The sequence below is a fragment of the Ornithodoros turicata genome, chromosome 5, assembly GCF_037126465.1.
Source record: "Ornithodoros turicata isolate Travis chromosome 5, ASM3712646v1, whole genome shotgun sequence".
NCBI lineage: Eukaryota > Metazoa > Arthropoda > Arachnida > Ixodida > Argasidae > Ornithodoros > Ornithodoros turicata.
In genome coordinates, this window is record NC_088205.1 from 35,424,996 (window position 1) to 35,452,638 (window position 27,643).

The 27,643-nt window shown below is 43.8% G+C and overlaps 2 protein-coding genes across 3 annotated transcripts in view; both read left to right on the plus strand.

Annotated features, from left to right (window-relative positions):
- LOC135394346 (lysophospholipid acyltransferase 6-like) overlaps positions 1-4,786 on the plus strand; it is a 31,217-nt gene extending 26,431 nt beyond the window's left edge. Inside the window, exon 12 of the mRNA XM_064625045.1 lies at positions 4,599-4,786. Coding sequence (XP_064481115.1) covers positions 4,599-4,722 — 124 coding nt within the window. The 3' untranslated portion in view covers positions 4,723-4,786. The remainder of the gene's footprint in view (positions 1-4,598) is intronic.
- Positions 4,787-17,595: 12,809 nt separating this feature from the next.
- The window catches only part of LOC135394347 (adenylate cyclase type 3-like), a 34,098-nt gene continuing 24,050 nt past the window's right edge, over positions 17,596-27,643 (plus strand). Inside the window, exons 1-7 of one of the 2 annotated variants that reach the window (XM_064625046.1) lie at positions 17,596-17,918; positions 17,983-18,803; positions 18,853-18,964; positions 20,901-21,028; positions 21,084-21,375; positions 22,715-22,756; positions 22,814-22,899. In XM_064625046.1, coding sequence (XP_064481116.1) covers positions 17,907-17,918; positions 17,983-18,803; positions 18,853-18,964; positions 20,901-21,028; positions 21,084-21,375; positions 22,715-22,756; positions 22,814-22,899 — 1,493 coding nt within the window. In that variant the 5' untranslated portion in view covers positions 17,596-17,906. The remainder of the gene's footprint in view (positions 17,919-17,982; positions 18,804-18,852; positions 18,965-20,900; positions 21,029-21,083; positions 21,376-22,714; positions 22,757-22,813; positions 22,900-27,643) is intronic. The other variant, XM_064625047.1, reaches the window with a different exon arrangement.

Consider the following 27,643-nt stretch of genomic DNA (forward strand, 5'->3'; position numbering starts at 1 on the left):
AGAAGGTAATGTGGCATTGCGCTCAGTATTCTGTAGTACTCCCCTTTATAAAAGAACGCGGCTTACATATCTGCCAGAAATAAGTAGAAGGTAGCAGGACCTTGGAAAATCACCAGTGATGAATCACCTCGTGTCATAGTCAATATTTATTTGTTGTTGGAGAATCCCTTCCTAATCTTACTGCATTGTCTGCACTCAGCAAACTTTGCGAGAGAGGAACAAAAAGAACAGATGTAATCGGCGCAACGCAAGCGGCGCAGTGGGTGTAACCGCATTTATGTTCCTTGTTCAGTGGTTTTACTGTGCATTAGCATGCATATTAATTTAAAAAATCCCGTCTCCCAATTTAAACAAATAATGTGATAGCACTTGATCGGCTATGATCCGTTTCCTCAGCTGTTCACAACGGCGCTCCTTTAATTTTTGGGATACGGAAAAATCGTCCCCAGTGGGAACCTAGGTTAGAGCGATTAGGTTAGAGTTATTATCAAGGTAAATTGCATGTTGTAAAAACATTTTTGGGACCCCTCATATAGGACCCCGGTTAGCGAATGCTGCCCTGTTGTGCATTTCTCACACACAAAATATGGACTTTGTCGCAGGCAATGCTATGTACCTCGTATCTTTAATGAGCTCCCCTTCGACAGTTTTTCTTTGGAATCGAAGTACAAACTAAAAAAAGAGCTACGGCAACTTTATCATGGGATGTAGTACCTTTATATGTTCATGTACTGTCAAACCGTATGCCGCTGACTGCTTCAGGCCCAGTGCCGCAAGCTTTTCCGCTTAGACGGGCCTGTTTTATTATATTTGTAGTTTGCTTTCTTGAGTAAAATTATTATTATTATTATTTATTGTTATTATTATTATTATTATGTAAGCGAGTGCAGAAAAAAAAAGGGATACCGTTTCGAGCAGATTTTCCAGACTGGCATGTAAGCGCAGTGTGTAGGGAATGTTTATAGCCTAATTTACAGCCGCTGGTAGATTGAGCCAATTGAGAGCCTCCGAGATACCGGCATCCGTACTATCCGATCACACTTGTACGTCAGCATACAATAAGTATGCACTAGTAAAACAATACGAAGAGCAACTAAAAATTCCATAATCAGTCAGTACAGGCGGTAGTGACTTGTGAAAACAATAATTGTAGCATGAATATATAAGAACAAAAAAATAAAAATAAAGTACTCGTGTAGCAATAGGTAATGTAGTCTCGAATCAAACTACGGACCTTTCGTGGCAAAGTCCAACACTTTACCACTCGACAAACAGCGCAGAGGGCACGGGCCGCCTTAAACTAGCGAGGTCAACCATGCACAATGGGGATTATTTCGTGAGTCGGTGGCGAACGGCGTGATAAGGACGAGCATGGCGCCATCTAGAATCGGGAAAATCGTGAATCGGAGTTGCTCCCCGACTGGTATGGCCTCTTAAGTAGTTCTCAAATACTTTCTACTTTACGTGAAGTACATTTTGCTGTACTTTCCGTTGAAATACTTGAACTTCTGTTGGGATATCCGTCTCTCGCTGCGTGACAGTCAGCACCACATCCAGCCTGCCACCGTAGTGTTTGTTGTGGTGTTCACCACACTGCACCTCGACCTGTTTGAGCCAATTCGCAATCCTATTGGAACCAATAAATTGGCACGCCTCAGTGTGCTCTCCTGTGTTGCTTGCTCATGCATATAGCGTACATGTGCATTTGAACATATATGTGTGTGCATACATATTACTCTTCATAAAGAGCTAAAAGGCGTGGCATGAAAACAGCACGTTGTATTTGAGGGCACTTAATAGGTACTTGAAGCACATTTTCACTGCTCTATACTATTTATTTACTGTTATTTTACTTTACACTAGTATTTAACACTGGCAGAACTTTTTATCCCTTGAAGGTTGGGCAAAAATTACAGCTGTGTGTCAAAATGGGTAAGGCTTCATAAGTAATCTACACTCCTGATCAAGTGTGGAAAGTTATTTATAGAGTATTCTTATGAATAGTCCATAAGCAATTGATAGTCATACTGCTTGGTTGCTTTGGTTATGTATACCAGAAACGGTTTTGTCTTTTTCTACTTGTCTGCAAAGGTGCATGAGAGTGTGGCACAGCTGTATGCAGGGGCCTTTGTTGTACTCAATGCATATGAATTCGGTGTCATTCCATAACTGAGCATTCCACATTGCTTGTTGGCGCAGGCAAAGCGCCTCTTACGCATTCAGCTTCCCTGCACTGCCATCTGGAGTACGGGCAATGCTCACCCTCCAGCGATATTACCAGTATACTTGTAAAAACAGCCCACAGATGGCGCCACAGTTCCCCGGAGAAGCCTCAAGCAGCCAAATATCATTCCCAGAGCAGCACCGCAGCACCATAAAGAGAGAGCGTGAAAATTGAAATGGAGACCTTCGGACGCACTGGTGCGACCGTACCCGCAGTGGCACGGTTGTTCCGGATGCACCGGTGCACCCGTACCCTTCAAACGGTCCAAGCACATATTTTTGCAAGTACTTCAAGTCGTTTACCTGGTACTTTGCCCATCACTGTCCTCAGCCCAAGTGCTGCTTATACCTGCCTGAGCTGTGCCGGTCTACGTCACGAGTCACATGCCAGGGGAACAGGTGACATCACAGCGTACTACACTCCTCCTTCCCTCATTTTCTGATACACTTTTTCCCAGAATGGAAAGTTTTTGAAATGTGTACGGAACAGAGGTGTCTTTTGCAGATCACCGGCGCGTGTTGTTCTTTTGCAGGAGCTCATTTTATTCGTTGCAGAATATGCCACAGCTAAAAACAACAAAATTATTGGGGTATGTTCACGGCAGTAAAAATGTTACAACTTAGTCGACGTGTCGCCATTGTCTCAACTATAACACCAGTAACCTGGTCAGTCTTTATCGGTCAGATAAATCGGAATGGCCTTGTTGGTTTCCTTTTAGCATATTATCAGTCCTTGTAATCAATCCATGTAATCAATCCTTATCATTAATCCTTAGCAGTCAATAGCTCCTTATCAGCAACTAGAATCAGCTGGTCAGTTCCTATCAACTAGTCAACACCGATCCACATGATCTCAGCAGTTCGCCAGTTATCAGACACAACTGTTACAAGTAAACTAGCTTTTATTACAAATTATCACTGAATGATTATATATCGAAGTATCCAGCTTTGATTAGGCATGTTTTGTGAGCCATTTGTTTGAATCCTCATCAACAAAATGCCACTTCAAAATGACATCAGTCGAGAGATTCAATAATGAGGCACTGATTACATAAAGAGCACCGTGGATTAATCTGGATGGCAACCAGGTTAAATTGATGGCACATGGATTGTCAGGTGACACCTAGATTAGATTAGATGGCACACAGATTAACTTAGAAGACACTTATAAAGTGCAATTAAAAAGTGTGAGAAATCTTGTAGCAGTTACACCCTCTCTGACAGAATGTCTGGCTGCGGCCGGGTAACCAACCTGCAAAAACTATATCTATGTACGCTGCTCTCATAGCTTTTTGTAAGAAATCTGTACTTAATAAAAATAAATACATAACACCCTATATAGCTGAGTTATCAACTAAGTAATTGTGTATTATTAGACCATAGTCTTTATCAGCCTGGAGCAATATCATGTTTGCTGGTGTAGAGCCCAAACCAAAATTCACTGTGTTTTGACACACTGTTTCAGGGAGTGTGCTTGGAACCATCTATGCTCTTCCGAACCTCTGTACCAAGCCTGTCCAACATAACTGCTTATGACCTGTGATTGTTTTGTTGTTTTGTTCCTATTATTATGTAGCTAGGCCAAACCTAAATATTGGGAAGAGGGTACTTCTGCTTTCGCAGGAACTACGTTACCATTATTTTCGCTTAGATAAAATGACTGATCTGTAAGACCTCATTCATTGCACATTCCTTATGCAAACTGTGCAGCTGTTGCCACAGCAGGCGAGCATAATGCCTTGAAGAGTGCCTAGGCTAGTTAGTGTTGACTGACTGTGTCAAGCTGGTAGTATGCCATCAAACTAATCAGAATCAGAATATAAAGATGAGAAAATAATTCATACTTATAAATAATTCATGAATTCATATCACATCATAATAAATATAATAAAAATTAGAATATGACCCTATTCGCTGCACTCTGAATTAGAAGGAAATCAATCTGTGGTCATGGCATGTTTGTAAAGGATTCTTCAAAGCAAGCGTCATTTGTTGTAGTGACAGCATATTAAAAGGTTGATAGTTGGGACAGGTCCTGTGAATTCATGGTTTGGTTGTTTTTGTTGCTATATGATTGAATCTGTACTCAGCCATGTACTTTCTTCTATAGTTTAAATGTTATTGACGGTGAGGCGATAAGGATGCAAGAGACCTCGGGCAACGGCCACATGTCTGACGAGGCTCACTACTGTTGGGTCACTACTATCTTTTGTCAACCAAAAGACACACATTTGGAGCATGAAGCGGTCGATAGGTGTACTGGTCATTTAATGCAGTACATAATTGTTCCTGTACAATATGATCTTCAGTATCACTAAACCATATCCAGGATCTGTTTGAGAACCTGTTGGGCACTTACGCTTTTATGGTTTCAGGAATTTTTGGTTTGGTGGCCACGTGGTTGCCTTGCTGGCTATCTACATCCTGCCTCGATTACTGCCTCCCCCTCAGAGAGCCCAGGACAACAACACCGTAAGCCGATCACCTGACACTGGATGAGTCTGTCGCCTCTTTGATTTTGTGATGAATCTCTTATAATGAAAATGAAGGGTACTCTCACAACTCTTTGTCCTTGTTTGCTTTCATTGTTGGGATCAAATGTGGTGATATATCTTGTTGAAGAACAGCTCTTGCGATAACTACAAAGGGCACTTGAAGTCACTCGGGGAGGCCTCTTATCTCTTTAAGTTGGGTAACTAGGATTTACATAGTTCTATTTTGGGTACATAAAAAGTCGTGTAATGAACTGGTCGTAAACTTCCGTTTTCGTGAAATGCTTAAAACCGTGTAATTTACATATCAGTTGATAAACACTAATTAAACTGTTCTTAAAGGCAGCTGTACGATCAAGCTTCGATACCGGATACTGTGCGTACATGCATTCAGGTAACAGTTATTCCTATGTAGTTTGAATGGGCCATTAGTTTTGGCATCCGGAAATTTTTGTAACACACATTTGGATAGGCTGTGACTAGTGTTAAGCTGTGACTAGTGTTGAGTATCACAAACTATTTTTGCAGTCCCGGGATTTCAGGATTTTTCCGGACGAATCTCGGGATCCAGGGACGGGATTTCGGGATCGAGATAAAACCCGAGACTGTGCTCATACAGAGCCTTTGAGTAGTAACTCTGACTAATCCTGCATGTGTCTTGTGTGTCCCTCCTCGGCGCTCTGTCTACATGTCAATCAAAACGTTCCTCATCGCTTAATGATTCCACTGTTTTTAATATGCGATGCTTTTTATTGAAAAGCTTACTTTTTCATGTTCTCCTCAAATAATGGGCATAATTTTATTCGCAGTCTTTTCACATAGTGGGCCCATGCCCACAGATTTATTTCCGACTGGCACGAAAGACAAAACTTCCGACTTTCAAAACTGAATCACTTAAGCAACAAAACCTGATAAGCAACAGAGGAGGATGTGCATGGATCTCAGTGTTGAAGAAAAACTATGAAACTCCAGACAGTTTATTTGCCAATTGAGATGTTTTCAGGAGATGTTTGTGGAGACGTTTCGTAGCAGACCTAGCACTTCTCAGTAATTAGCCACGTCCCCTCAACTTAACGTCCAGGTCCATCTTTAGCTCGCAAGACTTAAAACCGTACGCTGGTGGAATCTCCTGACTTCTGCAGGAAGTCACTATACACTTCGTTTGTTTGCTCATATCATAAAATTTCCAGCAATTCTTTTCTCTCTCTGTTTCTCTGCTGCTGTGTACACCCCTATAAGCAGTTTGATGATGCTGGTACCACTCAAAAGAGGAAAGCGATGCACGGAGCTCCGACAAGTGTGTCACAGGCCATCACAGGCGCTTTTATGGTACTTGAAAGGGAGCTAAGGACAGAGTTGTCATTGAGAACGAGGGCTACAAATTGAACAACTTGTTATAGGCGAGCTGCGCTTCGTAGGGGCGCCACTGAGTATTGTAGTCCAGCGCCCCTTGCAGCAAACGCGCACGTAATTTCCCTGTATGTCAGATGTGGGTGGTGTGGATCCAGGGCATTTGCTAACCGTCAGAAAGTTCAAGGCGGAATATTGTCAAGCTTTTGGTGTGCCTGATGTGTTCGCAAGTTATGTGTCGTGCTTGGTGGCACAGGATAATGGGAAATGTTTGTCGCAGGAGAACATACTTCATTGTTGCTGGGGGGAGGTCTGGTGGGGAACATCAAATTTCTGGGTTATGTTTTCAACCACGCAACGCCACACGCCACAGATTTTAACCCTGACTTGGCAAAATGCAGTGGGTGCACATGTGAGACCTGTGGTCGCTGCATGAAAATACAGGGCCGAGAAATTCGCTTTTTATATGCCTCAACACCTGGTATATCGTGAGACGCTGGGAAGGTTATCCGTCTATGCCGTCTGATGACTCCATAGTGTAATCCTGCAAGGAATGTAAAGTCCCTGGATAGGTGAACCTCAGAAAGGTCTTTTTGTACTTTGTATCTCAGGGAGTGGTGATGCTTTGTGTATGTGATGTGGTGTTCCTCCTTCTAGTATTTCTTGTACAGATAGCGAGCACTGGAAGGTTTCCCCACTTATTTCCTCTTTTCTTGGAAAATCAGTACCACACAAATGCTGATTAAAAATTTTAGTTTCAATACCTCCAAACAACAAAAGCGAGTTGTGACAAAGGCTATAAATGACCAAGACGACTGACATCTCTCATATCTTGGGTTATGCAGGTCATTAACTCCACCAAGGGAAGATTGAAGCTGCTTTTTAGCAGCTGTCGGACAACGTGTTTGTTTCTAAAAGGTTCGAAAACTAAAATCGTGATTTCAAAAGTACAGCTCTTATTATCGTTCACTATTTCTCACAGTGGAAGCAATGAAAATAAATTGAAACTTTCAGGGTGGGCTTGTGGAAAAAGAGAACGGGATGAACAAATGTCCGGTTGTCCGGTGAGCAATTGTCCGCTCCCCATTGTGGATGTTGTCAAGCATGGCAAAATAGCCCATCCTAACAGCGAAGCAGGGAGGGAATAGCGCGCGAGACAGGGAATACATGCGCCCTCCTGACGCAACGTGGCGCTCCTAAGCTGAAGTGCAGCTCGCCTATAGGTGCACAGTTGTTTGTTGCCACTGTACCAATGGGAGTACCTATGTGCAGTTTTCTCTGCAAGTCCCAAAATCCTGGGATGTTTTTCGAGAAAATCATGTGATTTTGGGACGTGAAAAACAGCCAGGATTTCGGATATCCTGGATCCCAACACTAGCTGTGACTTTCCAATAAACCATCAAGCACTTTGCATGTGTATATCCCTCAAGGTAGTATGAAAGTTAACTAAGAAGATGGTGATGGTAAAGAATCAAAAGCAGAGGAACTTAGGGTGTATACAGAATATGGTATATTTGAATTTGGAATATGTCTATTTGCTTTTTGGGATACAACCATAAAAAATTTAATGGCGGCATTTCTGGTAGAAATATTGCAGTTTTTTTGTTGTTTACCAAATTGAGGCAAGAGCAGTTGAGCACTTGAGAAAGAAAGTTATGAGAAAACGATCCCATCATTGAGAGCATTGAATTTTCCAACACTGTGATTTGAGCTTTTATTTGTATTATGCCAGTCTGTGCAGCACACTGAAAATAATTTTTGCCAAGATAGATGTCAGCTATGGTGGCTTCCAAAGTAGATGTGTAGAAGCATGGACAAAAATTTGCAATTGAATTGATCACAGAAGAGAGCTCTACGGTACCAGGGTATCCTTAAACACGGCCTACTTTTGCCATTATGGCGTCAAGTATTCATAACATGTCAAAAACAGTGTTTTTTTTTTTAAATAATCATCGTCCAATTTTTCTCATTATCATTTTTTGTTTTGATCGTTGCACGTTTTGATCATTTTTTGTTCCACGGCTATAAATTTGCATAGGTCAGCCATCCCTTTGGTAACGGTGGCCTTCACCTACGGATACAACCATATGGTAAAGAGATTAGAGGCGCGTTTGTTTCCTATCTTGAAAACCACAACCTATATGGTAGACCTGCTGCAAGCCTGTCTTTCCTATTTTATTAAGAGGTCTCCTTCCAACAATCGGCGAGTTCCTAACCTCAGTGTTCCACTTAGCTACTGTGGAGTGATATGTATGTCAGTCTTGTTCACTTTGAGGTCTCCACACACTGCACAGCAGCAAATAGAAACAACACTGAGGTTGGGACCTCGATGAGTGTGGGAGGAACATGCAATTTGATAAACTTGTGGAGAGAGACTTGCAGTGGATTTAATGTAGGTTTTGGCATTCAAGAATGGAAGGCCACTCAACTGGTAACGATCTGTGCATATTCCTTAGGTATGGCAACAACTACCAGGAGGGGCCTGAAAAATAAATTTCAGAGTGCTGGGTGTATACACTGATGACAAAAAAAACTGTCTGGAAAACTCGACGCCTCCTGACAGTGGGGGTTGTGTTCTGTAACATTTCTTTTTCTTGAGTACATAGTATGGCACAAAGTGGCAGAGGTAGTCTGTATTAGGCTACAACAACAGCTTTTCTTGGGAAAAAAATTTGTTATGATGTCCCTACAATCTTGCCTGAATTGAGATGGAATCGCCCAATAAAACTGTAAAACTAACGTCACCCACTGTGCAAAAAAAAGCGTGGCATTTATCCAGGAAAGTTTCTTCCCACCACACATCTAATCTGGGTGGACTAAAAATAGCCAGTTCAGGTAGCAGTCTGATGTTGAAACATTTTTTTGTTTGTAGTTTCCAGGTTTCTCTTTTACTGCGTGGTTCTACAGCAACTGCTAACCGCAAAAGAGAGATTTATTTTGGACACCACAAGGCTAGGATATTGCTAGTATTTTGCATCGTGGCTCACGGTATCTGAAAACACCCTAGGCCATTCTCAATTTTCATGAGTCCGTCCCAGATGTCCACTTTGTTGCGTTTACCTGCTTTCCTGTGCTTCCCCAAATTCCAAATGACACCTTTTTTACAGATATCTTCACTTGAGCCTGCTTAGAGCAGAACAGAGAATAAAGTAGTTCCATAAAAGTTCTGATGTTCACAGGTTTCATGGCATCTTTTTTTTTTTTTTGAGTCTCACAACAAATGAGTCTCACAGAGTCAAAGCAGCGAGGAGGAAGAAATTCGAGACAAGGTAGAAAGACAACACACGCAAAAAAAAAATTTCTCAATCTCAAACAATGCAAGCCAAAGCAACACATTAAGTGTAACTTGCTGTAGCATATCCTCACTGGAGGGAGGGTACTTTTCGAAATAAGCGTGGAAATACCTTTTACCTACCTACTCGTTTTACCTACCGTGATCTCCATCATTGAGAGCTCAGCTGACAATAGTGAAATATCTGATCTATTGAATGAGTTATTGTACATATTTTTATCTGGACTGCCATATTCAAAAAATTGCTGAAAGTTCAAAATTTGCTATTTTCGAACGTTACTAATGGACTAATGGTTGTGTGCAAAAACATGATGAATGTTTTTGTACAAATGGGGTGCCACCTAATAGCGAACTCACTTTACTTAGGTCACAAGCTGTGAGGAGAACTTTTCTAAAAAGTGAATGTAAAAAAATTGCTTGCTCTGCGCTTTACATTACAGCAGGGGCTTCAAGCTCGAATCAGGTATCGGGCCACACCTTGCCCGCTTGCAAGTGAGTGTTGAATACAATCAAATAAAAATGCACTCAAAAACAGGAGTGCTGTGGTTATTGTTGAGCCGAACAGTGTGTGTAAAATTTGTTACTGAAAAACTCTACCTGACACGCCAAGATGCCTTTCCAAATCGGGTACTGAAAATACGAAAAAAGAAAACGAGCTGAGAAAAATATTTAATTTACAAACAATTATGACAATGCTAAGGAGCACTGACATTATCTCCTATTTACACACTATCTCCTATTCACGAGTTCTGGAGTAGTTAACTTGACTTTGTCAGGTCTCACTTCTTTTTTTGTTATATTTTTATTTTTATTATACATATTTTTGTATCAGTCATTCAACAGATATCGTTGCCATTGCTTACAGTTTTAGCTTTGTAAAAGAAATAGAAAAATAACAGAGAAAGAGCAAGCAGACACACTTTATTGATTGGATGATTTCAGATTTGATACTTCAAAAAGGCTCCCAAAAAATCCAAATACAATGGACCTTGTTCTGTCGGTGCCACTGTTAACCAATCTCCCGTTTCCGTGGCCTCGCTCCGATAAGCGCCTGACTATGGGGGGAACAGTGAAAACAGCTTTGGACCAGTCGATTGTCATTTTGGGGATGGCCAGGTGCTGGCATAGTATCACTTGTTGACAACATGTGTAAAAAAAAACACAGCTGAAGTGCAATGAAAGAAGACTGCTTATTTGAGACTTGCATTAATGATTTCGTTGACTTCTTTCACTGCGCTTGTGCCGGTGTTCTTACAGGTGTTGCCAGTAAACGGCACCATACGTGCAACGGACCACCCTCAAAGTGTCGGTCGACCAGTCCATTGCTATTTCCACTGTTCTCCGGTAGTCGAGCGTTTATCGGAGCGAGGCCACGGAAACAGGAGATCGGTTAACAGTGGCCATGACAGTACATCACTGCTTCATCTCCATTTATTTTCTTCTCTGCATATTTGTTTCTTTCAAATTACCCACAGATGACATCTGGAGAGGCTGCTGCTCCAATAAGCTTGTAAACGTATAGTATGAGAATTAGGATGAGCCGCATATTAATCCTCACATATTAGTTAGTGTTACCAATGTGAACGCGAACACATGCGGTCCGCTGTTCACCATTCAATCATGACTGGGGGACATGCTGCATCTTCTTATGACATCAAAGCATGAGCAAATAAATGGTGGTAATGTGAAGTACACCTTCATTTCGCACTTTCTATGAAGCCCTTTCAAACCTTCGAGAAAGTGTATTTCGGGCCAAGACCTCTGCAGCTGTTAATCTTCGTGGGCCCTCCAGATGCACAAATGATGGTTGAGCTGCAAGATTGGATCATCTGCTGTGGAATGACTCACCACTCTGGATATAGCCATGTTCATTCTGACATCCTTTGGTCACTCTACACTTCTCAACTCCTGACTGTAAGCTTGAAGGTCGACCTGAAGAAAAGGGAGCGTTTGGTGCCGCAAGAATGCTGCTGAACGGTCTGGAATTCCTGGTGCCACTGTCAAGCCTCAAATTTCTTCCACCCTGTCTCAGATAAGCTGCATGTTATGACCCTAGGGAGCATACACTGCAAAATATTCCAGAATGAATTTCTGAGACTATGAAATTAACCACTTCTAAACAGTATTCAGTCACTCCATATGAACTTTTTGGAATTCAGCTACGCTGGAAGGGCTAATACACATAACAAGTATGTTTACAGGAATAGAGTCACACTTGTCCACAAGGTCAAGATAGGAGATTTTGTTGGAATCACGTCGGGTTTATGACTTCTTTTTTTTTTTTTCTGATTTTCATGTCTCACATTCTCTTTTCTCATGTTTTGTAATAAAAACAACTTGGTACAATACGATATACTACCCATCAATTTTAAACATTCTAAATGATGGTCTGATGGACGGTTCGATTTGGAAACATGTAAACATCAGGATGTCCTGACCCCCTCCTCAATTTCTGCCTTCACATAGTGTGTAGTTGACCTAGATCGTGTATCTACCATGCTGGCCTAGGCTGAACACCCCTCTCCGAAAAATCCTGGATCCGCCTCGGAGCATGTGTACTTTGTTGTTGTTAATCCTTTCCTTTTGTGGCAAGACTTGGTAAGGTTTGCTCTCCGTTTATGCTGTGGAAACAACAAAACTGCGATGTTGATCGGATGACAGGGGAAATATCTGCTATAGCATAACAAGAAGCAGTGCGGCAACACTTGTGGCCAACCAGAGCATTACAGCATTGATGACTAGACACCTGCCCTACATGTTTATCATGTCCAGACCACTAGTTTTAGAGGGGACATGTTTTGTTGCAGGACAGCAATTGTCAGCAGTATACCAGCTGTCACTCACTCCCTGTCAGAAGCAGCTGTGCTCTAGTCATATCTGACTGCTTATCCTGCCCAAATGAAGGTGCTGCAGTTCGAGCCGTGCAACATTCTTCAGTTCACTCAAATATATTGCCCCAATTCACAACTGCCAGCATTATGCATTACTTTGACAACTGGGTTCACTGCAATGAATGGACCATAAATGTAGGCTCATAGGCTGCAACCTGCAAATGGGTACAATTGCTCCCAGACACCGAAACCAAGAGCATAAGGCTACTGAAGAAAGGCTGAGTGAGCAATTGATATAAGGACAGCTCCAGCTCTCTCGACCAGGTTGGAGGGGCTATGTGCAGAATTTCCATGTATGTTTCAGTTTTTGGTGCATGGGCCTTATTACCACCATGGCATCTATTCATACAAGGGGCATCCATCATTATTATGGCAGGCATACGTTGAATGGGGCCTGCAACACGACTGCACCTGACAAGTTGTGTACATGTGTCTCGCTTGGCGGCCCATATCGGCACACCCATTGAAACACCATCAATTTTGTTATGGAAAGCATACATGTCAGTTGTGGTTAGAACAATGTAATATGCAATAGTGTGAGAAAAGGTCTCGTTTAAATTCCGCCTTGCCCTTTGAAGCTCCGCTGTGAAAGATCACATGCCTTTATGCGTGACAGCTGAAGAAAAATAATAAGGGCTATTGGTCATTAACGGTCGTCTCAGATTCTGACTCTGGATAACCTTTGCTTTCGTTTAAGCAATTTCTTCAGAAAATGTGAATCTGTGCAGGAACTATATTTGCATGATTCCGCTCTTTGAAGGAAATGAATTAGCCTTTGTCGTATGTCAACGTAGTATTCTGGTTGCTGGTTGCTCGTGGTTCTCGTTTGCTGTCACTTGTCAAAGACATATGCCTGATGTTTGAGGGGGAAACATCGTCACCTCTTACAACCCGTCCAATTTTGTGTTCTACTACTACTACTACTACTTTCTACTTGCATGATTTATTTAAGCATGATATTTAAGTCTCTTGATGTATTTATGGCACTAAATTGAGGCAAAATACGAGGCACATTTTTCCAACAATACAACTACCGTTCAAATTGGTTATGTAACTGAAGTAGATTTATGTGCTCTAGACTAACCAAGAGACAAAACTATAAGTACTGTTTAAGAGTGTCGACAACCTTCAACCTTGAGAGTCAGAGCCTAGCAAATTCATGAGAGGAAGTGTTGCATAATGTGGAAAGCGACGCTGGGCACAACTAGAGGGAAAAGACAAACATACGACTCAAACCAGCAAACATTTAATTTTCGCAGTACAACTCACATAACATACTAAGACAAATTGGAAGAAAAGGTCTTTAAAAAAGCCAAGCCAACCTGAGACAGGAACCAGGTCAAGCGAAAGTAAGTAGGGAAGGAAGCTAGGTCTTACAGAAGGCGTCTGGATGAATAGACACCGAGGCGACAAGTATCCAGGTGATGTCCTCCGTTGTGGGACATACGTTGTAAAGAGATGGCTCGCAATAGACACGTCGCATGCGTTTCGGGCAGTCGTAAACGTATGCGATCCATGGGCGTAGCGTGGGATTCAACCTCCCGAAATGGTACTTTTGGGGAGAGGGAAACACCACCTCCCCCCATGTAAGGTCCGAAATATTTTTCTGGCTACCAGGCATGCGATCCCTCAGCGCGCGAGCAAGGATGACAACGCCCCATATGCGAACGCGAAGCAGACGAGCTCGGCGCTCCCATTCGTCGTCACCATGATATTACTATCGAATCGATAATAAACACGTATTGACCAGATACGCTCTGTCAGTTAAGTTGTCACAGCAGCAAAAGTGCATATTCCTTTACATTTGTCCTGCTTGCACAAAGCCTGAACTAATAGCGGCGTCACGCGCCTGGAACACTTCAATAAACCACGCAGCATGGGTTGGACGGGAACCGGAAAAAATGTTCCCGGAAAAAATGTCCCCGGAAGAAATGTCCCCAGAAAAAATGTTCCCGGAAGAAATGTCCCCTGGAGAAAATGTCCCCGGAAAAAATGTCCCCTGAGAAACATGCACTTTTGGTACGCGTGGAATTTTTGCGCAATCCCCGGTTGCGATATTGCCGGCCTTGAAGTCCTCGGATTCAAAATAAATACGAAAATATCTAACCACTTATTAAGTGTTTGTACTTTGAAAGCTTGGGCCACTTTCACTTATGATTTCGCGTAGAGAATACACTGCAATCAATTGTCACGTTTGTTGATACAACGTGCATACTTGGCTGGGATATTCTTATTTTGTTTCTTTCTTCTTGTACTAAAAAGTATATCCTGCATGACGTCACACTGACTCGTGTGCAATCAGAACGCCGGAATTTTGCGACTGTAGATTTTAGGCCTGATGACACAGCTATCCTTTCAGGTTTGAGGGAATTAAAAGCGAGACGTACATTTTTCTGTACCAGCTCGCGTGGAGTAGCGGTTAGGATGATCGCCTTCACGCCGAGACTGGGATGCGGCGCGGGTTCGAATCCCCGTACGGCTGTGCTGTCTGAGGTTTTTCCTGGGTTTTCCATCGGACTTTCCTGACGAATGTCGGCAAACCTAGCCCTGAAGTCGGTCCTGGACGCATACTAACCCCCTGCTGTCCACGCCTGTACACCGCGTACAGCAAGAGTTGCTTCGCGGCGCTAACACGGAAAAACATTTTCTCTGCTAATTCGCACAAATGTGAAGTGTCGCAGAAAGGCGTACGCCGCCCAGTTTCAACAAATCAGGAGAGAAGAAGTCATTCGGAATGGCTAGGAGCATGTCAAGTTCTTTTTTAAAAGTGCGCGGAACGACGTGCTGGGTGATGTGTAAAAAGGAAAATAAAATGCGGGGGGAAAGCAACAAAATTCACTGGCAAAAATGTATTTCAATATGCCTAGCGGTGTCATGCGTTGGGTCTCTGGAGCCCCATGACTGTACAGGCCCCTTTATTGCAAGACACAACGAAGTAAATTCACCAAAACTGACCCTGGTCACCCGCAGCGACTCCCTAGGCAAAGAAATGCTATGTGTGAATAGTAATTTTAAAACGGAATTGAATACGAATAAATTAAGCGACTCGTCGAATAACCGTAATTGGATACATATACAGCATATATTGGAATATAAACATGTACGGTATGCCGTATGCGTAAGTATAGCGCTCGCTCTGTTCTATGCCCTCCATGAGCCGGCCTTACGTGTGCAACTTCGGGACTATTCAAATATATTCGGTTTAGAAGAAACATCAATTCGATTTGGAATTCGAACATTGAATTCCATATTTGATTAGGAAATGGAATATGACATACGATTACTCGCTTCGGTGCTCAAAAATCCAAATATTCATACCGTCCTAGTAAAAAGTCGACGTCCGAAGTCAACCAGGCCACGCGTACCAAAAGTGAATTTTCCTCAGGGGACATTTCTTCCGGGGACATTTCTTCCAGGGGACATTTTTTCCGGGAACAATTTTTCCGGGGGCATTTCTTCCGGGGACATTTTTTCCGGGGACATTTCTTCCTGGACCCGGGTTGGACAGCCGCAGCACGGTGGTCGACCATGACTTCGGAAGCAGAACGAGTGCTTGTCCAGCATAGCTTTGACGCATATCCCCAACAACACAGAAAAGTCCTGCGATCGTCCCCAGGATGTCAACCCCGGACGACGATGACATCCTCAGGAAGTTATCAACTGGTCCTCCCACTGTTACCTCCGTGTTAAAGTGGGACTCCCGGTCATATCACCTGCACATCCTCAGGGTGTCAACCTGGAACACTCGCAGGACCTTGTGAGGACGACTTCACCTGCCCCTCATTTTTCTGCGTATAATTTATACGAAACCAGACGCAGTCCTGATAACTTCTCTTTTTCCATACGTCTTGATTAACTTCCGCAATCTCGCTGTTTGTTTCTAGTACAATTCATAACGGACAACCAGTGCAGCGGTTTAAAGAGAAAGCAGAGAGAGATATAAAAGACGCAAAAAAAAAAAATAAAATCTTGTCAGGGGCACGAAGTCCGAGAAACCCACTCCAAAAGGTTCTAGAATTCTCTTCCAAAGCCAAAACAGACAATGTTTATTGCTTATAACGCGATCCTCCGTACATTCGACAGTCCTGCTCGCCTGTGACACAAAACGAAGGGTGAGCTATCCATGTTTCTTTCGATTACGCAAAGAAAGGGTACTCTAAGTGAGGAATTGATTCAAGTATTAGGTCCACATCAATGCAAAGGCTATGTTTCTTGCTCCTTTTGGTTTGAAACGTTCAGGTAGGAGCTTTGAAAGTCAAAAGCAGTGCGACAGAATCGCGCGTTTCTCTCCATTCCACGAGTAATGCGCTCCATTTATCATAGACAGTCATCCTTTTTAGACGCAGAGAATTTTACCCTGGACCACCCTTTATTTCAGAAAAATGTCAATCAGGTCCCAGGATCGGCCCAAAAAAACAAACAAAAAAAAAACAAATGTTTTTAGAAAGCCTGAACAGGTAAACTAAACAAAGTAATATTTCTCGTCCCGCTAGCTACCCACAGGTACGGGCACAGGACGTACCTGAATGACTCTTCACGGACAGCCCTAGAGTGTTATCCTCAGGACGTCCTGAGGATAACCTCGAAGGACGAGGACACGATGACACTGCGGGGACGTCCTGAGGACTGCGTGTGTTTTTTGGGATGTACCATTTAGTGAACTTTTCACGGAGCGAGGAATTCACTGCTAGGTCGTTCGGTTGCAGTTCGCTGGTACAGCTTGCTGGAACAATTGCTTACAGGTATATGCAGCAAGCACCTGAGATCGATGGGAAAAACACTCTCGAAAACACGTGCCAACCGGACGCCTAACACAGCTTCACGTTAATCCCGCAAAAAGAAAGTGCCATGGAATCGCGAAATTAAATACACGCGAATAACTTTGCAAGCGACGGAATGTGCGATTCGCGAAAATTAATACATCGCGAATAAAACTACGGTTACAGTATCCGTCGACAGATTTTGTTGTCAAATCAGTGGAAACCACCCGCGTTTGGAGCGTCTGAGAGCTAGACCTAGACAGTACTCTCACCAACAACGACGAGCCACAAGAAGGCCTGCAGCAGCAGCACGTGGTGTCCTGCGCTCTGACGCGCGTGATTTGCACGTAGCAAATTTGAGTTGAAAATTGATTGGCGCATACCTCACAGAAGTGAGAGAAAGTTTATATGTGGTTTCTCTTCAGCTTCTGAGTTGTATGCATGACAAAGGCAGCATATACCGTTTAGTTTACGGGACAAAGCGAGAGAACGAGGCAAAACTATTATTATTTTTCGTTGTGTCCCAAAATTTATTGCTCACACTGAAAGATACGCTGCCCACACAGAGGAAATGTTTATGCCTTCACTGCACCACTTGGCTGCACGTATAATGGACCCTAAATAGCCCCTACCTCGTCACTCTGTTTTCATGATAACCGCAGCCCCTTTCAACTTCCCGACTGCCGCGCGCTGCGCAAGACGCAGGATATGGGATTGCGTGCGCGCGTTTCGTTTACCCTGAGGAAAGTGTCACGTGACCGTGCTCCTCCCACCTCCTTGGAGCATGGCCATTCTCAGCAGTGACGGCGACAGTCTTGGCGGTTCGAGCCACTCTGAGATGGCTTCGCAGTTCCGGGCTGCACGCAAAATGTTCCGTTGACGCGGCGCACAGCTGACCATGACCAAAAAGGTGAGTACCTGATGCAAGCAGTTTTCGGCAATGTGGGGAGACGGCTAATCGATCGCGGCAAAAGGTCGCCATGCCGGCGGAGGTGCGGGAGCCTCTGATGGTGGCCGCCACCGAGCTCAGCATCGACGAGAGCGGTTTACAGAGGATCCTGCCCCGGTGTCTGCGCTTCTTGTTCGCCGACCTCGATGCAGAACGTCTCTATCAAGAGTACTACCGGCACGAGAAGAGGCTCGACCTCAAGGCATGGCTATGCACTGCACTGTGCGTGGATGCGGCTCTTCTGACGGCATACGCGGTCAGCGGTCGCGGTCCTCTGCCCCTGTCGCTGCTCGCGGCACACGCTCTAGTTCTGGTGTTGCTGCTCGCCTTGGCACTCCGGGACCTGCTCCCGGCGGGACCGTTGACAGCGCTGCCTGCACTAGCCCTGGCCGCGGCCCAGCTGGCCGCCGATGCATTCCTCTATGAGAGCCGTCAAGCAGCTGACGTTCTGCCTTGGCTCCTCGTGCATTCATTCGCGGTCTATGCATTGCTGCCACTGCGGGTCGTGGGCTGCTGGCTAGCGGCGGCTGCACTGTGTGGGGTCTATGTGGCCTTGTCATTGCCATCGGGATCGGTCCTGGTGGCTGCTCTGCTTCTCTGTATCGCTGCTCACCTGCTCGGGCTAGCCTGCTTTCTCTTCACCGAACGGCTGCAGCGGAGGGCCTTTCTCGAGACGCGTCGATCACTCGAAGTCAAACTGGTGGTTGAAGAAGAATCTCAAGAGCAAGAACGCTTGCTGCTTTCAGTGCTCCCTAAGCATGTGGCTGCTGAGCTGAAGCAAGATCTGGATGCTGTTGTGACTGGACCTTTTAAGAAGATCTACATGAGCAGACATGAAAATGTCAGGTGGGCCCACAAATTATCTTGTGTATGTAACTTTCAACCTTGCTTCCAGTATTCTTTTTGCAGATATTGTGGGTTTCACTGCCTTCTCCTCTACATGTCCTGCACCAGAGTTGGTGAGGACACTCAACGAACTGTTTGCACGCTTTGACAAGCTTTCTGACGTGAGTTACCTTAGTTTCTGACAGTGATTTCCTACGCAGTTGTAGGCAGGGGCTCCCCCACACCCCAGATACCTGCAAAAAAGGGGAAAAAATCTCTGAAAAGCCAAAAGATACATGTGTCCCCCCCTAAATCTCCCCATGAAACGAATCCTGTGCAAATCAGCCCGTAGGTAACCCCAGAAGTAGGTACAGTTTCTTTACTGGACAAATTTCTACCATTAAACGTAGTATGGGCTGTGGCCATTGACACATGCAATGTCAAATAACGACTGTAATGAGCCATACTCTAGTACTGTAATACACTTTAAGTTTGCATAGCAGAACGACTACTATGCCATTTTATATACACAAAGCTTAATTTTCCTTATTGAAGAATGTCTACGTCCCATAAAAATCTACTTTACAGAAGTACTCAACACTGAAAAAGTTTATCAGAGAATCCCACCCAAAGTTGTGTCGAGTTTGTTGTAGCTATGCAAACTCTATACTGTCAAGCTCATCTTACATATTTGTGCCCAAGAATATGTCGTTTGTAGTAATTGTTCTAAAAATTATTTTACCACAAAATCTGCGACTACTAGCTTTTTTTTTTTTCATGTGTATTGTTGTAAGAGAAGCCCGATGCACTTAACCGTTGAACTTCCTTTCATGGTTTTTGGCCTTCCAACTAAATTCTGCTTTCAAGAAGCTCCAAACACGGCATCCAATTTTGCAGTCACCTATTTTTCTTATAATAGAGTGTTTCACCTAATGAGAAAAAGATTGTATTAAAAAAACAGCTTGTCTGAACATTGTGGGGTCAACGCTGTTTATCTCAGGGGCGATTTTGCCACTTCTGAGCACTTCCATCAAATTTAATTTATGAGAAATTTAATTTTCCCAATTGATCTATGAAATTTGCCAAGTCAACCTCACATTTCCTTTTCTTTACAGAAACAGAATGTGCACATCAGATGTACTCCATTAAATTGCAAAATACATTCCCTACTCTGCGGTAATAGCTGAAAAAAAAAAGGTGAAAACCGTCGCTTGGAGATTGTTGAGATTTTGGAGTTGTCGACTAAGCTCAATTCTCCATCAACTTAATGCAAGATGCGTCGGAAAAAGAATGGTCACCCGCCCCTTCCTATTTCCTTCTCACTCTTCTTTCAGACTTTGCGTTGCAACCATGCTGCTGCTGAAAGGGCAGGTACAGTGCTGGACAAAACTTTACGGAATGTGCAAGTGGTGTATTTTTTCCTTGGCGTGACACCAATCCAAACCACTTTGCGAGCACATTCAAGCAATACTGAAACTACAGGGGTGTGCTGCAACCAGCCCACTCCACTGAACGAGTGAACTCTGCTGCTTCTGCTAGGGTGTCGCTTTTAGGAGAAAATACACCTCTCGTGCATTTTGTAAACGTTTGCACAGCACCGCACATGGCCTCCTCGCATCGCTTCTTTCGGAGATCTGAGCGCCGCTGGCAATTTGCGCGCCTTGAAGCTCCGGTTTTCGCAATTTTTTTGCAAGCTATTATCAGTGTAGTAGCAAATGCATTTTGCAATAGAATGGGGCAAATCCAGCATGCACTTCCTGTTTCTGTAACAAAAACGTGAGGTTGACTTGACAAAATTCAATTGGGAGAATTCAATTTCTTGCAAATTAAATTTGCTGATTGTAAAAATGCTCAGAGGTCATGGCAAAATCTCCCCCGAGATAAATAGCATTGACCCCATAATGTTCAGACAAGTAGATTTTTAAATACGATTTTTTATCAGACTAGGTGAAACACCCTGTATATTTTATTGCTGTTCCCTCTTACTGATATACCTTGTTTTGTTCAATGCTTTTGTTCTCCTGTAATGGAGGTTTAGGTATATGGATGGGGCCATACTATTTCCTGGATAGACCCTGCTATACTTTTGTAAAGAGCTCTTTCACGCGGCCCATGCAGAAATATCATCAGCTTCGGATAAAGATCTTGGGGGACTGCTACTACTGCATTAGCGGAGCCCCCGAGGAGCGGCCTGACCACGCGGTGCTCTCTGTGCACATGGGTCTGAGCATGGTGGATGCCATCAGGTTTGGTCATCTTTCCCCTCCCAGTGTGTGGTACATTGAAGGCTGTCTTGGCTAGGTCGGTGAGGGAGGAGACAAAGTCTGGTGTGGACATGCGAGTGGGCATCCACACGGGCGGAGTCCTGGCTGGTGTCCTGGGCCAGAGGCAGTGGCAGTTTGACGTTTACAGCAAAGACGTTGTGCTGGCCAATAAGATGGAGAGCGGGGGACTACCCGGTAGGGTGCACATATCTGAAAAGACACTCAACTTCCTCAATGGGGAATTCGAAGTGGGCCCAGGCGACGGAGGGTCTCGTGAGGAGGCTCTACGACCGCTCAAGACCTACTTCATCACCAAGGTCCTGAAGCCGGTATGCCAGCTGTGTCATTTGAATATGTTGTGGCAGTTACAAGGTGCCCGCTGTGAATGTGCACCTCTGCTTTGCACAGTTTGGCCTGTTTGAGTGAACGAATAGTTGTGAACATGTACCTAGGTAGCTGAGCCTCAATACTCATGTAGTGCCAACTCCACTGCAGCATGGAGAACAAAGTGTTTATGTACTGCAGCTGAGGGCAGCCTGAGTACTGTGAACATGTATTTATATTAATGTTACATTGATCCCTAAAATTTTGCAGTGTCTACAGGGTGAATTTAGCGAAGGTTACACGTTTCAGTTGCGTCGTAAAAATAGAAGATGAAGAATAGAAGACATCTCTGGTGCTTCGAACTTTGCAGACTGATAGTCATTTGCCTGTAGTTTTATCAATTTTTTTTTTTTTCAAACGCTATCATTTTGTAGAAAAAAAGTTAGAAACCAAACATGAGACAATTGATGTTCCGAGGCTGGAACTTCCATCTTTTATCATTAGAAACCCACCCCACGCATTTCCTATGACCTATACCACACGAAAACCGCTATGTTTTCCCGTCTGCTTCACGTTCACACTGCCACGTATATGTGGCGCTGCTTCGAAGCCCCAATTTTGCTTTGTCTGCAGCCAGCGCCACCTGTATGCGGCAATGTGAATGTGAAGCTGACCTGGGAAAATACGGCAGTTTTCGGGCGTTCTAGGTCATAGGAAATGCATGGGGTGAGAATTTGCTTGGTTTCTAACTTTTTTTCTACAAAATGATAGCATTTAAAGAAAAGAAAGTATTGATAAAACTACAGGCAAATGACTATCAGTCTGAAAGCGAAGTCATTGAAGCGCCAGAGACGTCATCTTCTATTTTTACGACACGATCGAAATGAATGTGTAGCCTTTGCTGAAGCCACCCTGTAGAGTATCTTGACTCTATTGCGTTTGTGAGTAGTTGGTAGCTTATACCAAAAGTGACACTTCGTAAAAAACTTGTGGAACCTAGGTCCAATGAAAATAGACTTTGTAGGGACGAAAAAAAGTTTGTCCAGCACACTTGGAGTTTTCTCATTTAACTTAGAAATCGTAGCTGGCTGCTGCAGCGTGGTGATCTCAATGAAAATACGTATATCTTTCAGCCGCTTTCTGAAAGGGACAGGATAATTCTTGGGACACTAGAACCAGACCAGCCCTGGAAGCATACTCACACACACATATATAATGCTTATATGCACTATTTTTTGCTTTATTGCCGCATTATAATGCAGCATTACTATATGAGCTTGTGAGGAACTAACTGTACGCCCTCCTTTGTGCATGTGGAGGGTAAAGCACCTGCTTAATTTTCAGTACCCAGATGGCACGCTGGACGCTGATCTACCGAAGGAGAAGGTGCGTTGGGGATCTGCAGGGAGTCCGTAAAGGAAAACGTGGATGGCTCTTTGGTAGGAGGTCCAAGCAGTGGACGCGCGCACCGAAGAGGAGGAGTACCGCAGGCGTCTGCACCGGGAATTGCTGGAAAGAGACACAGAAAAGTAAGGATTCCTTCTTATAGGGCAACACTGGCATTGGCGACATGCTCCAAAACATCGAGAACTCTTGGAAACCCTGTAACACTACAGTCGCAGTCTGATTTTTCGGACACTGCGGGGATCGCGCAAAAGTCTGAATAATCGAGTAGTCGAAAAAACACATTTGGCTTCAGAAGTCAACTTTATTAAGCACTAGTATGCTGGATAACGTTGTTGGTGCTGTCTTGACGGGCAGTCTTCCATCTGTGCCTCATAAGATTGGCCTCAATTTCCTGAAGTCATATTTCGTCACTGTATACGGATGAAAGCACCGCAATCACCTTCATTAGTTCTCAGTGTGACGACTGCGCTGGGAGATGGCAAGTCGTCGATATCCAGAACACGTGGAGGAACCGTACTTCTGGCAACATTAGACGTCACCATTCAGCAAGTTGGCTTCACCTAATGCCTGCATGCTGTAGGTGAAGCTCGCTTTAAGCACTGTCGTGCGACAGCACATGTTGGGACTTCGTGAATTTCGGCAGCCTTGGCCAAAATGAAGACGCAAAAGTGCCATGACAGGCCTCCTTCACTCAAAGTAATGGAAGATGAATAGTCATTGCCTATTTTCTTGCCTCAATTTTTATATTTGGTTTAATTTTTTTCATACGAATTTCGGATGATACGAATATTTTCCAGCGTCCCGAGAGATTCATATGATCAAGATTCTACTGATGCCGCTATTGGTGCAGCAGTTGCATGTTACCCGATGTGGGAAGGGGGACCTGGACCCCTTTTGACCTGTTTTGCTCCTTACTAGATCCATTTAAAGTGGGTTACAAGGACGAAATGACTAATGTGCAGTTCCTTGAGCTTCGCATTGCGTCATACACACATGTTGAGCTGGTGACCATTCGTGACGCTGGCTAGCTGGGCAAACAGAGTCTGAAATATCGAGCGACATGGCTGTACAGCGTCTAAAATTTTGGATGTTGTTATACATTAACTGTATGGGGCCCGTGGTCGTTCCGCAAACGCGTCCAAATAATCGAGCATGTCCGAAAAATCGGTCGGCGACTGTACTTCCAGACATCTTCCGTAAAAGTGGAAGTGTTGCAGGAAAAATGTATTTATTTTTACCATTAGCCCTTTTCAGAAAAGCCGTTCTAATACTAAATTTTTTTAATCGAACCGAATACGAATATCTCATACACACTGCAAATAGAATTCTAATTATTTCTTTCAATTTAACTGAAATATTCACAAGAAGCCCAATTTGAATATTTCGAATATCTCAATTTGGAGAATTTCATAGCTTTGTGCCGATTAGGAGAAGTACTGCTCCTGCTGGATGAGAATTTGGCTTTTCAGTCAGAATAAAATATCATGAAGAAACCCCTACATTCAAATTCAGGCAGGGCCATCCCCCTTGGGTCTCCGATTTTCTCCGTTATATTTTATGAGTAAGCTCCACCTGTGACATGAACATCACTGCTGGTCCTAAGTTCCAAAATGAACAGGCTCGCGAGTGCCGGAAGCCTGGGATGTATTAAGTAGTAGCTCCAGAGCGCTGGGAACGTGCTCCTTTTTACTAGATGGTGTCACTCCTTCTCTGGAGCACTGCACTCTCGATGAACTCTCACGCTCCACGTTGCAGGTCGGAGCGTGTAAGCGCTGCTCTGCTCCATGACTTACGGAGAAAGGGGGAACACAAATGAGCGGCCTTGGAAACTTGGCCTGGGAGCGTATCGCGCTCATGACTCACCACAATATAAAGAAAGTTCTTGGTGAATGACATAAGGCAGAAATATGTGCAGATCATCATTTAAATGTGTAAACATTGAAGTTTCGTTTGTTTTGCGTCACATCTCGCTGCTGCCAATGTGTGTTGTAGGAATAGGGAGACAAACAGTGTGCAAAACTGATGTGACAACGTTTTTGCGCTTTTTCTAGAAAACATTCTGATGATCAGATACTGTAAAAGTAGACATTTTTGCAAGGACTTAATTTTTGCAAATTTTGCGATCAAACTTTCTTCGCGATGATGTAATATAGGTAGCGGGGATGAAAAAGTATGGGCATTGGAATTCACGATGATATGAGCTCCACAAATACAAATCGACTTACTTGACAATCTTTATTCTCACAAATTTTTTCTTGTCAAACGCTGCTATAATTGAAACGGCACTTCAACATCAGTAGTTTATTCGCATAGTGTATCGCTTGGCATTGCAGATACCTGCTTTCACAAAACCTGCATGTATGTCATTGTCACAGGATCGGAGTTCACGGTAAGCCTCTAAGCCATCTGGCATGTAGAGGCTTTATGACACTGCCGGCAGTGTCATGAACCCCCGATCTCCCTGATCCTGTGATTTCCACTTCCGTCCGCTTCCACACGAATTCACGAAATTAAGGTCCCGCGAAATATTCCTGAAACACGCTTCCACACAAATTCGCGAATTATTAAGACTGCGAAATTAACCACTTTTACAGTAGAATAATGATTGTGCAGTTTCAGAGCCTATGACACAGTCAATACATGATAAAAACTTTGAAAGCGGTGGCCGTCATAGACGACAGAATACAATACTTCAAAGTAGGGAAAAAATACGTTGAAATGAAATCAGGGTTCCGGCTGCTCACATTCAGCTCTGTTTTGGAACTTGGGGCTAGTGGTAATGTTCGTGTCACAGGTGGGATTAACTCATAAAAAATAATGGAGGAAATCGGAGGACGGCCCTGTCTGAATTTGAATGAAATCATCCCGCATTCCCTAGTTTGTTTGCATTTGTGCTTCCTGTACTTTTTGCAAACTGCAAATATTTTCCATTATTACTGTGTACAACTCTGGAAGTTGTGGATACATTTACTGGGACCTCTAACATACAGTGTGCAGTAGGAAATATAATGACTGATAATGTAAGCACAGAAAACCTTCCAGTGTACTATGGACTAGTCTAGGAACATATTAGGAGCGCAACTACAAGTAGTCGTGCAGAAAAGCTAGTTTTTGTAGCAAGTATAGTAACCAGGGAAAAGGCTGTGTTTGAAGGCAGAGTGTAATCCGGGACAGCTAACCTGCGATCTTTCATGACACAGTAGCAATCATTTTTGCAACTTCCAACAGCCCCCAAGCTCCCAACAGCTTTTCTTCGCATGGAAATCGATATTCGTGCTTCACAGTTTCAGTTGTTTCCAGTGGATTTCTTTGCACTTGGAAGTAGCCCATTCAATGTTTCTGAACCCTTTACCAACACAGCGATAGTGCGAGTGAAGGAAATGACTTCTCAACGTCACAAAGTCAGTATGCCACGCTCCCGCTTTAGGTTTGCAATTCACTTTGCATTGACACCAATGATGCCGATGCCAATCAAGTGGACTACGTTTCGGGTCAGCATAAAACGCAATGCGTCGCCACTGTTTTTGTAGAACATGTTTTACTACAGTCGCCGTCCGATTTTTCGGACTCGGTGGGGACCGCGCAAAAATCCGAATAATCGAGCAGTCCGAAAAAACGAATTTCGCTTCAAAATAAACTTTACTAAGCCCTAGTAGGATGGAAAAATTTGTCGATGCTTTCCTAACGCGCTTGCAGCTCTCCCTGATAACATCAGCTTCTATTTCCCGAAGCGACATTTTGTCAATGTATACTGTCAGAGGCACCGCTGTCATCAAGTCCGCAAGTCGGCTTCACCCAACGCACGCGTGCTGTAGGTGAAGCTCGCGCTATCGCGCGACTCATGGGCGGACAGCACATGCTGGGCCGTTGGCCAAAAACGAAGCAAATGCGCTACGACAGACCTCTTCTACTCAGAGGAATGGAAAATGAACAATCATCATATTTGTGAACACACATTTCCATCACCCCAAGAGAGAAATTCACGGGTTGGGCAAAGAGAGTCCGAAATATCGAGCGACGGAGCTGCACGGCGTCCGAAATTTTGGATGTTCTTATACATCAACTCTATGGGACCCGCAGCTGTTCCGCGAATGAGTCCGAATAATCGAGCATGTCCGAAAAATCGGTCGGCAACTTTACATGAAAATTTTTGTGACTGCCTTGGTCTCATCAACAGTGCAAACTTAACATTACGCCTACGAAGGTGCTTCAACTCATTTCAGTAATATTTGAAACATATTCGAAAACTGGAAATACTCAAAATATCCTGCAAATACTGTTCGAATAGCATTGCCTATTCGATTCGAATTCAGAGTTTTGAATCTTTGCACAGCTCTACTTTTCGGGGTTGGTACAAGAGAGGACAAACCACCAAACCTAAGGACAATAGCATCGTGCTAGGTTGCTTTAAAGAATGTGCTGAGCTGCTTATTAAAGGGGCAGTTGCCATCAGAAATGTGTATATGAAATAAAACATGTATGAAATTTTAAAAAAATGAACGGCTGCTCCTGCCTCATAATCACAACTGATATCAGCTGCTAGGACGCATTAGAGTCACTGGGATGCATGGAAGAGTTAACCTAGTTACTGTTATGTTGTACGGTGCCATAACAGCAGGAAGATGGCGAAGACAATGATTTCTTCTTCGAATTTTGGGAATCATGAACAGTGTCCACCAGTACATCATTTCCCCGGAAGAAGTTATGAAAAGAGGAGGCACAAAGGGTGTAGGAAAGAAAGGACCTGGAAAAAATGCTTGTGAGAGAAAAGTTCCCAGAAAGGATGTCCCCAAAAATGTCCCCGACTAGCAGCGCTATTCGGGCTGCCGGCGGTATGCGGGCGGCAGTATTTTTGTTGCACTCCAG